Here is a 17,169-nt window from a genome sequence, read left to right on the forward strand (position 1 = left end):
TACATCACTGATCTTTGGAAATGCTACCCAAGAGCTGCAAATATGCATGTAAAATATGCATATCTGTTGTACTTCTTTTGGGGTCAATATAATGTAACATTTTTCCTTATTGGATGCTATCAGTCTAAAATCGTTCCTTTTTTCTGTATTCTTTCAGCACTTTTAACACTTACGTTATTTTATCCCCCTGTTTATAAGCTAAAGATTTAAAAAACTATTTATAATAATTCACATATGTATATGCCCCATCTAAATCCTAATAATTACTGCATTCTTGCCAACTGAATGAATACTACACAAATGTATAAACATTTAATAATTACCTAATTTTCATGTTACCAATAAAGAAATATTCAGACAAGGAACAATGTTACATAAATAGGACAGAGTTCCAGCAAATGCCAGTATTTTCTACTGATAAATCTCACAATTCATAGCTTTTTTCTGGTGCCAAAAAAAGATAGATTAAAATTTCTCTAAAATTTTAAAGAAGCAATATCCCAGCATTTGATTATAAATTTCAAGGGTAAGCTCTGCTCCTACTCCAGTTTAACTCAAACATGCACGTCAAGTATTAGTTGAATTAAGAAGTACATCACTCAGTATATATATGCACTCTGAGAATACACAATTACATAAACATGTCAGAACCTTTCTTTCCATAGATGGTCCAGGCCATGAACTGACTCCTTGAATTTCATTTAAGCCCCTGATTCCCATCAGTCCTATAGTTTTTTCCTCCCTAGATTTAAGTTCCATGAGAACAAGGAGTTTTGTCTGATTTGTTCTCTACTGTTTTCCTAACATTCAGAGTAGTGCCAGTTATACAGTAGGTGCTCAATAAATATTTATTGAATGAAAGAATGCTATATTTCCTTAAACCAAATAATGCATAATAGACATGTTACTGTATTTAAGTCTTAAAAAATCACACATAATCTAGAAGAAAGTCATTTTGAAGGTAACAAAAGACGACTTGCAAACAATGAATAAATTACCTTCTCAGGAGGTACAGTTGCCACTAAAATCAAAAAAGAAAGAAGGACATTAGTACAATTTAAGACAGTCCACTACACAATATTTCATTTTCTAAAAAGCAACAAAAGTTCAGTATGTCTCCAACAGGATTAAGAATCAAACTAAATCAAATGCAGAATTATGGTCATCTACCATTTTGGAGAATTTTACACGACTGACAGGGGAAAAGTATCTGTGCTATGTCATTCCTCAAATACAGGAGATCAGGTAGCAGATGTGATGAAGTTCTTTCCAACTCACTTGCTAACTAAAAAAGTTAAAGGAGGCAACACTTCCTGGTACATTGTTTCATGCCTAATCTCAATTTTGTAGAACTTCCCACACCTTGGAAAACAAACATATTCATTATACTTATCCTTAACATAATAAATAATGTTTGCAATGCTTTCTGATGTCACTGTTAAAAAAGAACGCCCTATTTCAATAAGAGACCAAAGAAAAGGTGCTGCATTCTTAGTGCATAGTGATCTTTAATGAAGCCCTGTGAGCATTTTCAGGAAGATATGCTAACAAGATCATGAAAAAAATCACAAGCCAGCAAGATCCAATGAGAGATTAGCATCAGTATGTTGAACAAATCACAGATTACACCATCATCGACATTATTATAGGGTGGTGGCGGGAGTGATTATGCCTTTCTATTTTGAAACACTTTTCAAAAATCAGTATGTAGAATTAGTCCTTAAGCCTTAGATCAATAATCACAGGGATTTTTCTCATGAGTCAACGTCTCTATAAACATTAGTATAAAGGTAGATGCATTAACTTGTAAAACCAATCAGGGCACCAGATTGTTACCACTGCTGCAATGTTCTTGTGGTTAGAAAAAGTCAATTAACCTTCTATCCTGTCTAACCCACCACCAAGAAACTCGAGGAAGAATCTGGACCACAGCCCATTTCCTCCTGCTTGTGCCAAAGCACAGGAGGTGCAAACATCTGGCCAAGTGCACAGGAGCAAACTGGCCAGCACTGTCAATTCTAGGTGAGGTCCTACCTCGTCTGCCTAACCAAGGAGAAATGCAGCAAGTGAGAGAGGGGAATAAAATAGGCTAGAACACACAGAGGTTCAGAGCCCTGAAAAGAGACCTCTCTTCCTTGCCAAGCTCCCAGCGCCTCACTAACCTGGGCACCTTCTCTCCTCACAAAACCCATAAATGGACACCTTGAATTCTGACCTAAGAATCAAGTGTGAAAGGCCAACAGGAGCTTTATTAAAGCCAATACCTATTCCACACAATGCTAAGATTTTTGTTCCTCCCATCTGGGGTGAGCACTTTTGTGGTGACAAAGATATTCAAAGTATTGAACATGCTGGTTTCTATGGAGAGACGGAGATAGATAATCCCTCTTTCCGAACCAGAGAGTCAAAGCCCATTGTCTCTAGTCTCCCTCTGGAGTAGGCGGCCTTAAGCACTTCCTCGGAAAAATGTGCTCCTTGGTCATATCACATACTCTTTGTATGACATCGGCAAGTCAGTTGCTCTAAGTCTTGGTTTCTCAGAATGTAAATTAATAGACTTCACCAGGTGATCTCCAAGATCTCTTTCATTGATCCTGTCTTTCTTCATTTTGCTTCCCCTTATCCCTGACTGCCTGTGAGACTCTATTTCATGGACGCTCAGTTGACGCTTTGACTTTTTTAAGTCTATGGATTCCATTTTTTAAAGTAAATACATATTTATTAAATGGCCCTGTAGACACAGAAATGAATTCAGGCTACTCCCTGAAAAATGTGAATCACTCTCCAGGAATAAACACCAAGAAAAAGTAGCTCCCAAACACAAGACAATGTCCTGAGATGACCGTGGAATACTGCCACCTGCTAGGTACATACTACTCTGCAGCAGTGGTTCTCAATCAGGGGTAATTCTGCCCTCAGGGGACACTTAGTGATACTTGGACACCTTTTTGGTTGTAGCAACTGGGAGGGGGAGGGTGCTACTGGCTTCTAGAGGTTAGAGGCCAGGGATGTTGCTAAACATACTACAATGCACAGAGCAGCCCCTCACATCAAAGAACTATCCACCCCGAATCGTCAATAGTGCTGAGGCTGAAAACCCCTGTTCTAGAGGTTATAAGCGGGGAAACCAAAGCAAAGACCCACAGACAGATGGCTAGGTCCGCGATCCATTTCCACTCTTACCTTCTGGCTCCGCCGCTCCTGGCCCCTGTTCCCGGGAGAAGGTCAGGGCCTCCACTGGCTCTTCCTTGGCTGGGAGAGGTGGAGGAGTACTTTTAGCAACAGGTTGAGTGTTCTTTGGCTTGACAAATACAGGTCCTTTACCTACATGGTGATGGATTGGCCTGCGTCTATGAACGCCAGATACCGTATAACCCATTCCACCAGGACAGATTTCCTTAAAAGCAGCTAGATTTGGGATGGGAAAATATTCCTTTTAAAAATCTAAAAGTGCAAACTTATACAGAGGAAAACAGCATGATGAATATCTCTTAATAAATCATCACTAATATAGTTACATTTAAAAACTTCAAAAACAGATGCAAAATGCTTGAATTTCTGTCAAACTTGCATATTTACAGAAAAAACCCAACCCTTTCTTTTACTAAACATTTCTCCATCTGTTAATTCCTTATCCTACCCAATCAGAATTTTATATATATATATAGCATATATAGCATTTGGAGAGCACATATTTTATATATATTACATATGTCAGCTACAAATTAGGAGATAGCATACATATCATATTTTCTATTGAATATTCTATATCACATCATGTATTACACACATAAAATATATGTAATACATTAGATTTTTAGGTACAGAACATACTATATATATTATATATATCTCAGGGGGAGTGTAATATCAGCAAAAATCAGACTGTTCCCTCTTGCTTTGGTGTAATTTCACTAGTTATGAACCAGGAACTCAGTAACATCTAAGTTAAATGACTAGCAAGAAGGTTAAAAAAAAGAAAAAGAAATCACTATTGAGGGAAATGAGGTGCTGAAATCATCCTAATTGGTTTCCAGTTGAAGAAACCAAAGGACTCAGCCAGGATGGAGATTATCAGCTGATATGGGGAGGCTGGTTAAGAAGGATTGAAACAGGGCAAGTGGCTTTGAAGAGAGATTCTCAGGATGGTGCAAAGGAATCCAGCGAAATACACATGCTAAAGAGATGACGGGTAGAAATAAAGGAAAAAAGGACACGCCAAGTTAGAATGTAGGTATTTCCAAGGAGAGGGATGACAAATGAGCAAAAGCCTGACCATGACCAACTGGTCGAATTATCCTGAGGGCTAGGAAATATTCTATGCCCCGGAACTGCTATTCCCGCCAGGAAGGTGGTTTCGTATGCTTTAAAAAAAGAAAAAAAAAAGGTTGACTGGGGACCTGTGATTTGCTAGCCTCCATCGCATAATCGCCAGGAATGAGTCAAGGGGAAAGACAAGAGCGGCAAGGCAGTGTGTGGCCCGAGGAGGAACAATCCACCTAATAAGCCCTCTGGTGTCAGCGCTGGAGGCAAGTTACCAAATGCAGACACCAAGGAGCTCATGGTCAACGTTTTTATTTCTACTTTTAAAACTGAAAGTAAAATAAGTCACTTTTCACTTCCACTGAACAAGAGATCTCCTCTTGAATGTTCTGGACCTAAAATTAGCTCTCGGTAAAAATAAAACCCCCAAATACTCCTTAAAACATGGTAAAATTTGTTTTTCTAAGGATCACACATTAAATGGTAGAACCTCATTTTTATGCTTAACTATGAAATACAGTTTTCATGTGGAAGAATAGATGTTTCTAGCAAAAATGTTTTTCTATCAAATATTTGAAGCATGAATGAACTAAACATTACTCTTATGAAAATCACCATACATCTAAAAACTGGTTAAGTGCCAAAATTTTGTCTTTAATATTATTTTCAAACTTAGTTACTGCGCTTTATGGAAAAGTCTTCCAGTGTTACATTTACCTTCTTGATGTATGCTTCATGTAAGGGTTACAAAAGCTATCAAAATTGAACTTAAAGTGGGTCTGTGAATTATCAAGATCATGAATTTAATTGATTATTACTTTTTAACACTGAGAGGATCAGATCCCACAGGAGGATACTAGGGCCTTCTGGAGATGTGTCAATTTACCCAGTAAACCAAACTACCATCAACATTATACTGTCTCTGCTTTACCAGTTTTTTCTGATCCTAGCCATCAACAAACGTGGCTCACGATAGTTAAATTTATATTTAAAACTTGTCTGCAACAGTGCAAGTTATAGGCTTAAGACATTAAATGGCCCTGTGAGAGTTAATACACTTCCCTATGTGGGAAGCACGTTATGGAACAAGAAACTGAGTAGACTTTTTTTATGCCTACCCCATGCCAGTGAAATTGGGGCCACTCTTTTTTTGATAATATCATGCCCAGTATTTGCAGGTATATTTCTTTCTCTTCTCTTTAACTCTACTTGACCCTGCTTGAGAAGTTGGTGACTCCCTGGAATAAGCAAGGCACTTAGATAAATTTATGCTTTCAGGGCATTAGGCCATTATGTACTCAACTGAAGGATAAAGAATCATCACTTCTTAATATTCAGCTCCCACCCAGAAGTTCATGGGAGCTTTGGCAGGATCTGCCCTTGAGTTATTAATCTTCAGAGCATAAATTCGATCAATTATATTCATAGTGAATATAATTTTCTCCATTTCCAACTGGAGGAATCAAGCACAATGTTCTTAACAGGACCTGAGAGGCACCCGTTCAATACACGAGTGAAAGCGTTAACCTGCACCAGGTCTAGTTGCTGTGCAGGCGGTGAGCAATCATCAGGAAGGTGCAAGTCCAACAGGGCCTTCTGGTCTCTCCACACTTTCAAACATCAGACTTAGGGCCCTAGAAGCTAGGGATAAAACGCAATGGCTTTTCTTAACATCCAAAAGGAAATCTAATGTTACACACAAATGGGAAAAGCTCTTTGCGTGTAATTTTTTCCACTGATTCAACCTCATATGTTCATGGTTTTTACAAAAGGGATAAAAACACATCGCATTATTAATAACTAATTTTGAAGTCAGAAACCACAAAGAACCCAAGCTGCCCAAATCATCCTGTGTGCTTGTGTGGCCGGGAATGAATGTGAGCACACAGCGGGGCATGTCTTACCTGTGCCTGGAAGGGGACATTTCTCACAGTGTGGGCCCCAGGCCTTGCCCACACTACAACAGCAGAGCTGCTTGGTGAGATGAACAGACAGAGGGTGCATACACTGCCTTCCGGAACTGACAAGTCGGTAACAGGGCCCTTTCTCCTCAGAGATCACAGGGGTATCCGCTGAAGCAGAGAGATAAGGCCTGACGTCACCCAAGAAACAACAAAAACCAGTTCGACATTTCACATAATAGTAAAATGAACCTAAAAGTTTGGATTAGAGGTCATACTTCAGAATAAATCTGTCTGGATGTAGGGCACTACCCTTCTTGATTTAGGGTCAGTTGACCAAATGAGTTTTAGAGTCAGGACATCAAACGTCCCTGTCTCTGTCTGGTCCCTTCTTCCACTTTAGTAAGTGTTGAAAATCAACTGTGTGTGCATGAGTGAGAACAAATAATTTCAACCAAAATAAACCTGCCCAAATAAACCTAACTATAAAACCTAATTATCAAAATCACTACCCTCATTTGTTGTCTTGTATTTAGCCGTAAGAGAGGTAGTTCTAGGGCAGAATTTGGTAAACAGCCAGGTATCATGGAAAATCAGGAACTGAACATAGTAGATACTACAAATCAGCTATCACTCTTCTTGCTTGGAGGACCGTGAGAGCCTGCAGGGCCCTATCCAGTCTCATCCTAGGCCAGCGACCAGCAAATGGGAGGCAGAGGACAGCTTCTGACTGGCAATGCCACACAAGGCCCCCGGTCCAGCCAGACAGCACACCAGAGAAGGAACAGATGACATCCTCAACCCCTCAGGAAACATCGCAAAAGCACATCAGCCCACAGTCATCCAATACCTAAGTTCTCATTCTGATTCTTCTTCTATAAATTTAGTAGATGAGACTTCATTAATCTAACGGCTACTGGGCACATAGGGCAAATATGAGAATAAGAAAGACACGTCCCTGCCTTCACAAAGATCATTTTCTAGAGTAAATGTGCATGGAGAATGTTCTGCAGATCCAGTTCCAGGCCAAGTCAACACTGCTGAATAGACCAAGCTTGATGGTCACCTCTCTGTTCATTCCCCATGTCAACAAAAGCTCTTCTCTACTGCATCACCGTCCGAATGAGCTTTTCCCAATTTGTCTTTCCCTTACCCAATTCCTCTAGCACCTGGCACTTCCAAATCACCTTCCTTTCCCGCTCAGAGCTAAATTTTCATTCCCACAAAATGACTGACATCTCTGCTACAAGAAACAACCTGATTCAATGAAAGCACTACAGCACAGTGAAGAGAGCAAGGGTTTTTAGAGCCAGACAGACCTGGGCTCACATAGTGGGTCTACCACTTGCCAGCAATATAACCTACAGAAGTCACTTAGACTGGCTGCAATGGTTTATGTGTCAACTTGACTGGGCCACGGAACCTAGACAGCTGGTCAAAGACAGGTCTGAATGTTGATGTGAAGGTATTTTTCACATGAGATTAACATTTAAATTAGTAGATTTTGAGTCAAGCAGATGACTCTCCAGGATGTGGGTGCGCCTTATCCAAGCAGCTGAAGGCCTTAGGAGAAAAAGAGACTGATCTCCCCAGAGGAAGAAGGAATTTTGCCAGCAGACAGCCTTCAGACTCTGGCTGCAACATTAGCTGTTCCCAGGACCTCCAGGCTGCCAGCCTACCCTGCAGATTGGGGCTTGCCAACCTCCACATTCATGTGAGCCAATTCCTTAAAAATCCCTTCTCATCCACCCACGCTATTGGCTCCATTTCTCTGGAGAGAATGCTAAGTAATACACTGGCTGAGCCTCAATAACTCCCTCACTTATAGGTGACAAGCTCAATGTATAGACTCAAAATATCATGTGCTAAACGTTTGGTTCAGAGTAGACACAAAATACACGTCAGCCTGCCTTATTAATAAAAGCAGGTATCTCCATCCTCTCAAGGGCATTTGTACACGACTTGATCACTGCTGTAGTGGTAGAATTTCAACAAAGTGAAAACAGTCGAAAAAAGGATATAGGTGAATTGGAGGGTGGAGCAGAGGAGACCTTCCTAAGGCTTCAAAACTTAGTTCCTCCAATAAGGCCAGGTTTGCCCAAGACTACTAAAAATGTGGTAAAAGGGAGAAGTTTGAGTCTTTTCCTCTCCCTTCTCCTACTCACTTTCTGGAGTCTGTGCAAGTCAGCTATGAAAGATTAAAGGTCACAGAAGAAAAGAAAAAGAAAACTTAAGAGTATGGTTATTACCCCCAAAAGGATAAGTTTCTGGAATGACTGACCATCACTTATATAGCATATGGGTGTGTGTCTGTCTCTATATGTAAGTTGTATAATCTTAAGAACATATACATAGTCCTAGGATAATCAGCTCACCAAGGATTTTGCTCCAAAATTTCTTCTCCAACCAAAGTGTTTGGAATTCACAACACACATTTCCATAGAAACAACATCAGGTCAACTCACAAGAGCCTATTTTACACGTGGTAGGGATTAATTATAACACTAATCGCATTAAGGTTAGTTCTAGATTCCAAGAACAAGGGCCTTTTAAAGCAGAGCAGAGAGTTTCCCCAAACCCTGGACACTGGCAGACGGTGACGCTGGCCCCTTGCGCTGACTTGTCCACGCTCGCTCCCTGGTATCCACCTCGCCCTCATATCCAGGGTAGTGATACTACCTTAGGCACCATCCCTGTGACACTAACTCTGCTCCTCTATCCAAGGACTCTACTTTAAAGTAACATATCAGGCCTACCGCCCAGATTAACCCCAAACTCCAAATCAACAATTCAGTTTTTAAGGGATTAGTATGTGTATTTGTGTGTAAGTGAATTATAAGAGATTGCTTGTTCATTAAAGCAAGTCTCTGGTTCAGGCTCCATGCGTGGCACACACACACACACACACACACAGAAGAAGCAAAATTTTAGGCATTTTATCATGTGGAGAATAATGACAGAAGTCAAACAAGCTAATTCCTCCTAAACATCTTCTCCTGAAAGGTCTCTGTTTTACAGGTTTTTCTCCTTGCATCATTTCCTAACCCAGAGATTCTCCCTAAGTGCTAGGGTACTGGTGTTTTTCTTTTTTCATGACAGCTTCCAACACACTTCAAGTGGGGGTCTTTAAGGGGAATAAGAATCATTGGCTCACAGAGTCATCAAAACTCAGCTGTTGGTGTGTCAGGGAACATCAGACCATGTTGCAACTAAACATTGTGCTTCGCCCCAAGCACACATAAGAATAAACCATTAACTAATAAAAAAATCTGCTCCTTCAAAGATGGAAGAAATCCCAGGAGGAAGTCATTGGGAAGGTCTGGCTTACATACCTAAATTTTACTAATGCTCCTATGATTCAAATTTTCTTTGCTCTACAATTATGTGGATCAAAAAGTGTTAATTTATGCCTCCCTCAGATTTCTAACAGGATGTACCCTTTAAAATGGCCTCTATTTTAACGCCTAAGTCACCAGTTATTCTTTTATCATTTCAAATGACTAATATGGCAATTCACTTATTTCATTAAACACCTCTAGCACTTTCACATTCAACATGATACATAAACCCAGGAACAATATGCTACCTAGAATGATGCATGATTGGTGTTTCTACTGTCTGAGTATCTTTAACCACAGATTGAAAGGCTGGTTGTAAAGGCTAATTCATTAGTATACTACATTTATTATTTAAAATATAATAAACACGATTATATAGTCTATTGCATCATAAGGATTTACACTATACTAAAAAAAAAATCAATATTGCCCAAAGATTGCTAAAGAATTGGTGGAAATGGGAATGGGACAGAGTAATGAGGAGGAATTACAAAGCGTGCTGGTAGGTTCATATATGTAGGTACCCTGAAATATGGGTTTTGCAGATTGTATTTTTTGTAGGATGTGTTGCTAAGATTCAGGTGCACAGATTCAGGTACTCTGTATAGAGGGAAAAACATTTCAGAAGCATAAACCCTACTAGAAATGCCACATCAGTCAGTCAGGAAAACAAATCTTTTGCTCCTGGCGACAGACATGGGAAAAATCTTCCAAAGAAATAAACATATAGCTCTATACCCAAGTATAGTATTGAATCTTCACCATATATCCAATGCTGACGGTGATTCCATAACAAACCACCGTAAGAAGGTAAGATGCTACGGTTCTCACATTTGGGCTCCCCAATAACGTATTAACCAACTTGTACTTAATTATAGGGTCGTACAACCAACTCTGATTATACTTTCAAAGCCATGCTGCTCTTATCAATTCAAACATAAATGTAAATATTATTAAGCAGATATAAATTAACCTGGTACTTGGAAGAAGCTGAAAAACAGAGAAGACTTGAGGAGACAGCATATAAGCTAGCCTCTCCTACTAGTTTGTTTTCACTCCCCACCTCCCCCAAACACCTCCAATATATTTATTCCACTTCTTGGATGAAATTCCGCATTAGGGTTTCATGCCATTAAAGCTTAAAGTCCTAATGGGATGAGTGCTGGGATGCAGGTGTGGGGAGCAAGTAACACTGTTAGAAGGAGTGACAGATGACTTTCCTAGGGAAGTAAGAGCCCACAGGCACCCTTTTCAGGAAACGGGTTATTAAAAAATAAATTCTGCGAGAACCAAAATTTTAAAAAGAACAATGATTCTGAGGCCATTGCAGAGTCAGACCAGCATTTTACAGTGAGACGAAATAGTGGCTCTGCTTAAATAGATGACTTGCTCCTGTCAATTCAGACCAGTTTCCTCTTCCTGATTAAAGGCTCAGCTTGTGGAGTGAGACAAGTTGAGTTTCAAATTTGGGCTCTACCGCTTACAGGCTGTGTGACTTTTGGAAAGATCCTTAAACTCTCTGTGCCTCAACTTCTTCATTTCTAAAACAGGAAGAACAACACTACAAGCTTCATAGAAATCTTGTAAGTATTTTATTTGATACTCTATATAAAGTACTTATCACAGTACCTGGCACTTAGTAAGTACACAGTAAAGATTACTACATTACTGTCACGGTTTTGGTTGTTACTGCTTTTATATGGGAGCAAACAGTTGGCACAGATCTGTCTGTACAACCTCAAGGCCATGATGCTGTGAGACTACTAAGTGAGGAAAACTAGGAGCCTAAGCTGAGACAGCCACAGAGGAGGTGGGAAGAGAGGAAAAGGCAGAAAATCGATTATGAAGATCTAATGACTTTCTTGGAGACCAAAGGAGATGACAGTCAGAGGTGACACAGAGGCTCCAAGCCTCATTTCTGGGGAGAACAACGTCACCATGGACAAAACCACCAAGTCAAGAAGGAAAGCCCATTTTTCTCTCTCTGCTAGAGAGATCTAGCAGTCATTTACCCAATCAGCTTTATTAAAAAAAAAAAAAAAAAAAAAAAGGATCTAGAACTATGAGATCCAATTTGTTAGCCCCTAGCCACATACTACTACTTCGATAAAATTTAAATGAGATACAATTTAAAATTCAATTCCTTAGTCACACCAGCCACTTGTGACTAGTGTCTATCACATCAGAAATGTTCTGTATCTGCACTGTCTATCATCACAGAAAGTTCTATTGGACAGCACTGATCTAGCCCAAAAGTCAGCAAATTTTCTCTGTGAAAGGCAAGATAAATATTTTAGGCTTTGTGGCCCATTTGGTCACTGTTTCAACTTCTCAGCTCTGCCACGGCAGCATGAAAGCAGCCTTAGACAGTATGTAAATGAATGGACATGGCTGTGTTCCAATAAAACTATTTACAAAAACAGACGGTGGGACAGATTTTGCCCACGGGCTATAATTTACCAATCCCTGATCTAGAATCCTAAAGTTAGAGGCACAAAACCCAATTTTAAACCTCAAATGTCATTTACAAGCTATATGATCTTGAAAGGTTACTTAAACTCTCCTAGCTTCCGTTTCCTATTGTGTAAAATAATTCATATCTCATAAGGAAGCTGCAGAAACTAAAAAGAAATGATGTTCATGAACATGACTGGCTTTTCTAAGGGATGAGTTCGGCATCTCATGATTTCCAGAGTTAGGGCAGAAGCACATCTCCTCTCTAACCCTCTATTTCTGTCAGTGAGCACCAAGTCCATGGGTCAAGAATATTATGAAACAGCAAATATGCAGGCTCAAAATTCTTTTACCTGGGCCCTTTGAACCTGTGGACACACCCTCCCCAGCATTCATCCTGGAGCTCTTGAATTTCTGAAGAAAATTAATTGCAGCTTAAAAAGTCAGAAAGCTTTCCTACTCTGACTGCACAGGTTATTATACTTTTCTTGGATTGGCTCTGAGAAATCCTGGAGTTTCACCTTTCCCCACAGAGAGGCAGGAGCAGGTCTGGAGAACGCTACTGCAGCAGCGCCCTCATCCACAGACACAGAGGTCGGAGACAGCAAACGCCAGAACCCTCCTACTTTCTTCTTTCAGCTTGGCTAAGTCAAGGACAGGGCGCGGGCAAGGAGAGAAAGTGAAGTGGTTGCAACCTTTGGCTGCAGTCAAGGAATTCTGAGGGTGTTCACCTCCGCGTATTCGAGAACAGGGAGAGCTTCCCATTGCTCCTCGGCCACTGCCAAGTGCATTTCTCTGAGTTCACAGAGTCAGCCACACCTTTTATGGCCTGGATATGCCCGAAATTCATGCTGCCTGAGCAAACGTGGTCAATCTCCTCCATCTGCTTCCACGGTCTATCCAAGGCTGTTTTTATATCTTGCAAGAGCATTTACTCCAAATGATAGATAGCTTTGCTCAGTGCCTTTGTGCGTCTGTGTGCGCGTCTGTGCATGCGTGTGTGCGCATGTGTGACCCCCGGTCTCCTTCTGCTACTTCCCCCATGACTATCAAGGGTACCACCAACTTGCCAGTACTTTTTTCCCCTACTTGGTAGGTATCACCTTCTCCCCTCATTCTTTCTCAAGACATTCTTGCTCTTCAGACGTCCCTATCAACTTCTTCAAAATATGTTTCACCCACAAATCAGACTGGTTTGAACCAAGTCACAAATCCTGAAAGATTTTACATATCTCTATGATATTACATGTGGTAAATTCAGAGGAAAGAGAAATAAATCTGCCCACTCAACGCTGGTAAAGAGCCCAGGTTTTAACTTCAGACTCTAAACGGGAACATTTAACTAGCAACAAACGTCTCCTAATACTTATCGTTTCAGCTGTTGTAGCTGAACCATAAAATTGAATTATTTATTTTTCAAATACGAATGGATGGTTGTTTAATAAGTTCAGTATTATCTGGGCAATGACAGGGAAAATAAATGCTAAGGAGAGTGTGTTTCAAATATCTCATTGGCAGGTTTCTACAATCTTATTAAAACCTGGATGTCTGCCCTTAGCTCTAGACATCAGATCTAGTCAAATAAAACACTTTGCGACCAGTCCTCTAAGTGTACCTAATCTACAACGTTCAATGTAGTAATTTTAACCAGACTACAAAGCAAATTATTTAAGGAAAAACAAATATTCACAGCAAATTCTATATTCAAACTCTAAAAATCTTTTATGCTTAAATTATATAACTGTATTTACAATACTCTACTCATGTAATTCCAATCAGCCAGAAGTTATCCCTAAATTATCTGGATATTGTCAACAATGTGATTTTTGGCCTGAAATTTCCAAATCCTTGCATCAGTTTTCAAGTGTACCTTGTATGCAAGCATAATTTTACAGTCTAATTTTACCACCCGCCAAAAAAAGCCCTATACTTAGGTGTCTGCCTGCTTTATGATCAGAACTGCCTGTGAAAGAACACGGAGGAACTTATGTGCAAAATTTCCTAATCTGTATTTGACAGGTTTCAAAGGAAAATAGTAGCAATTAGTAACAATGTTCCAAAACACTCAACAAACTCATCTAAAAGTAATGAATGAGATTGCCATTTTTATTTTATTACATTTGTCTTTATTTCACCATGTCTATCCATCACCTTAGGGCACAGAGTTAGAGATGCACAGTTAAAAGCAAACGATCGTACCTTCATGAAAAATATGCCTTGATGATATGACAAATTTAAAACTGGGGACCAGAAAGATACAACTTAACATATACCAATGCCACATTATAAAAACAGGTAAATAAAAACAAAAACCTAGCAAGACAAAAATTAATGCAGGATTGCTCTTAACATTATCTCGACAGTTTTCTGCCATGCATTAGTTTAAAATGTTTAACCTTTAATCGTATGTGACTTGGAAAAATCTGTTGCATTTACCTACTTTGTAATAATGGGCACAAGTACCCTAAAAATAAGGTAGTCTTAAAAAATTCTGTGTCTGAGCACTTTACATCTAAAATGCATACATCTCTAATTGTCAGGTGATCTGTATTGATTACACTGGATTAGGTTTTGTGGCAAGAGTGTCTTTTCGGAGAAACTACATTTTCTGTACCAATATTAGAACATAAGATTTGATGGAGGATTTTTATCCTTAACAAGTTAAAAAAAAAAATCTTAGAGACAGATTTGTAAGGCAAAATAGTTTAACTTCAGGGACACATATCAGTGGTTTTTGAGGACAACAGAATAGAATATTTGAAATTAGAACTGAATAAAAAAATCTGAAACACAGAGCCTTGCTAACTATTTCCCAGACTCTTCTAACCAAGAAAGTACAGTGAAACCTCATTAAATCAGACAGAAGTGACTCAGAATTTGGACTAATTAAAGACAGAAGCTGGGACAAAGTTTCACTCCACCTAAATAATGCTTAAAATACTCATGAAGGAAAAATCTGTTTTCATGTCTTAGGTATGCTAATTTTAATTAACTGTTTTCTTTGCATAAGTATAATTCCTCTGTGTGCTTGTTCTCTACCTTAAGTTTAAGCTGTCATTTTTTCTGAACACAATAAAAATGCATTTTTAAAATAAACATAGATTTATTGTAGTATATCAGGCCGCCTCCTCCCTCCTGTCATTTTAATGACATTTTCCTGCATATTTACAATATTCAGTTGACCGCTGAGTATTTACCTTCTTTTGGATACTTCCCAGTTCCCACCCCCCCCAAAAAAAACAGATGCAAAATAGTAATAAAAAGTGATCATTACTTACGAACACAACTTGAGAAGGTAGGATCTGGCCCAAATCCTATTTTGCAGGTACATCTATAGCTGCCCATGGTATTCAAACACTCACCATTAGGGCACACACCCTGTAGTTGGCATTCATTAATATCTGCAGGAAAACAATTCTTTTAGAAAGAGAAGTCAAGCTCTATGGAACAGATTCTGGCTGTAAATTGCATTCCCTGTCTTTATCACTATAACACCTCTCAGTTATAGTAAGTAAGAGATGCAAGCAACTTTTAATGCAGCACCAGTTTAATCAAATCAAACATTTACTGAACATCTACAGTTTAGCAAATATTTACTATGCACCTACTATGTACCTGGTTCTATGCTAGATACTAGAGACTTACCAGTGAACAAAACTGACCAAAGATGCCAGCCTTCACAGAGCTTATATTTCAGTGTTAGTGTTTTTTAAGTATTATAGGGCATACAGGTAAGGCGAAGACTCTCGCCCTGGAGACACTTATAGTCTAGTTGTGCCTATAACTATGTAAAAATTAAAGCAGGGAAAATCGTTATCACAATCAGAAGAAAGGTCATAAACCTGAAGAAATTAAATTATGAAATTGCCTGTATAGACAAATAAGAGCTACTAAAGGAAGGTGGAGGTAAGGGAGACTGCAGCACGGAGAAGGAGGTAAGACTTCATCAGGTGTTGAATTGGGGGAGAAGCCAGATGGATGGGCAGGAAGGGGTGAATGATCTACATGGGTGGACATCAGAGCATGAGCGACAGAGACTGGAGAAGGAAAGGGATCAGGAAGGAAATCATGAGTCAAACCGTTGGCTGGAAAAGAAGTTTCAGGAAGGTGAATAGTTGGAAAAAGAGCTGGTTAAAGCCAGGCTAGGTTTGGATCCAATTTTATTGAAAACAGGGAAATATACGAAAGGTTTGTGAGCAGGAGGAAGATATAATCAAGGGCGGGCTCTAGGGAAACACATCTGGCCAGCACATGGCTTGGTGAGATGAGATTAAAAGTTTGATCACTGAAGGAATAAAGCTCGTATGAGACTGGTGACAAGCCAGGTTAGTGAGAATAATCAGGAAGAGAAGCAATGAAGTTTTGTTTTTTGTTTGTTTGTTTTTGAAGGAACAACTGACAGTGCATGGTGTTTGGTGTCTGACTGGCCAACACGGGCACTGGATTAGAAGAGGGTCAAAGATGCGCTTGAGGCTTCTAATCTGAGCAAAGAGGAAACGACACTATTGGTTTTGTAGAAAGTTCTGTGAAGGAAAAAGGCAGATGAAGAGATAAGTTTTCCACATGAAAGAATGCTCAACATCACTAATCATTAGAGAAATGCAAATCAAAACTACAATGAGGTATCACCTCACACCGGTCAGAATGGCCATCATCAAAAAATCTACAAACAATACATGCTGGAGAGGGTGTGGAGAAAAGGGAACCCTCTTGCACTGTGGGTGGGAATGTAAATTGATACAGCCACTATGGAGAACAGTATGGAGGTTCCTTAAAAAACTAAAAATAGAACTACCATACGACCCAGCAATCCCACTACTGGGCATATACCCTGAGAAAACCATAATTCAAAAACAGTCATGTACCACAATGTTCACTGCAGCTCTATTTACAATAGCCAGGACATGGAAGCAACCTAAGTGTCCATCGACAGATGAATGGATAAAGAAGATGTGGCACATATATACAATGGAATATTACTCAGCCATAAAAAGAAACGAAATTCAGTTATTTGTAGTGAGGTGGATGGACCTAGAGACTGTCATACAGAGTGAAGTAAGTCAGAAAGAGAAAAACAAATACCGTATGCTAACACACATATATGGAATCTAAAAAAAAAGAAAAATGGTTCTGAAGAACCTAGGTGCAGGACAGGAATAAAGACGCAGATGTAGAGAACGGACTTGAGGACATGGGGAGGGGGAAGGGTAAGC

The 17,169-nt window shown here is 39.5% G+C and overlaps 1 protein-coding gene across 12 annotated transcripts in view; it reads right to left on the reverse strand.

Annotated features, from left to right (window-relative positions):
- LTBP1 (latent transforming growth factor beta binding protein 1) overlaps positions 1–17,169 on the reverse strand; it is a 432,848-nt gene that overhangs the window by 140,415 nt on the left and 275,264 nt on the right. For 7 of the 12 annotated variants that reach the window (XM_057557919.1, XM_057557920.1, XM_057557922.1 and 4 more), the window contains 4 exons: positions 15,235–15,357; positions 6,168–6,335; positions 3,184–3,408; positions 999–1,021 (listed from right to left, as the gene is read on the reverse strand). In XM_057557919.1, the coding sequence (XP_057413902.1) occupies positions 999–1,021; positions 3,184–3,408; positions 6,168–6,335; positions 15,235–15,357 (539 nt within the window). The remainder of the gene's footprint in view (positions 1–998; positions 1,022–3,183; positions 3,409–6,167; positions 6,336–15,234; positions 15,358–17,169) is intronic. The other 5 variants (XM_057557921.1, XM_007191399.3, XM_057557927.1 and 2 more) reach the window with 1 other exon arrangement.

The sequence above is a fragment of the Balaenoptera acutorostrata genome, chromosome 12 (genome assembly GCF_949987535.1).
Source record: "Balaenoptera acutorostrata chromosome 12, mBalAcu1.1, whole genome shotgun sequence".
In the NCBI taxonomy this organism is placed as follows: domain Eukaryota; kingdom Metazoa; phylum Chordata; class Mammalia; order Artiodactyla; family Balaenopteridae; genus Balaenoptera; species Balaenoptera acutorostrata.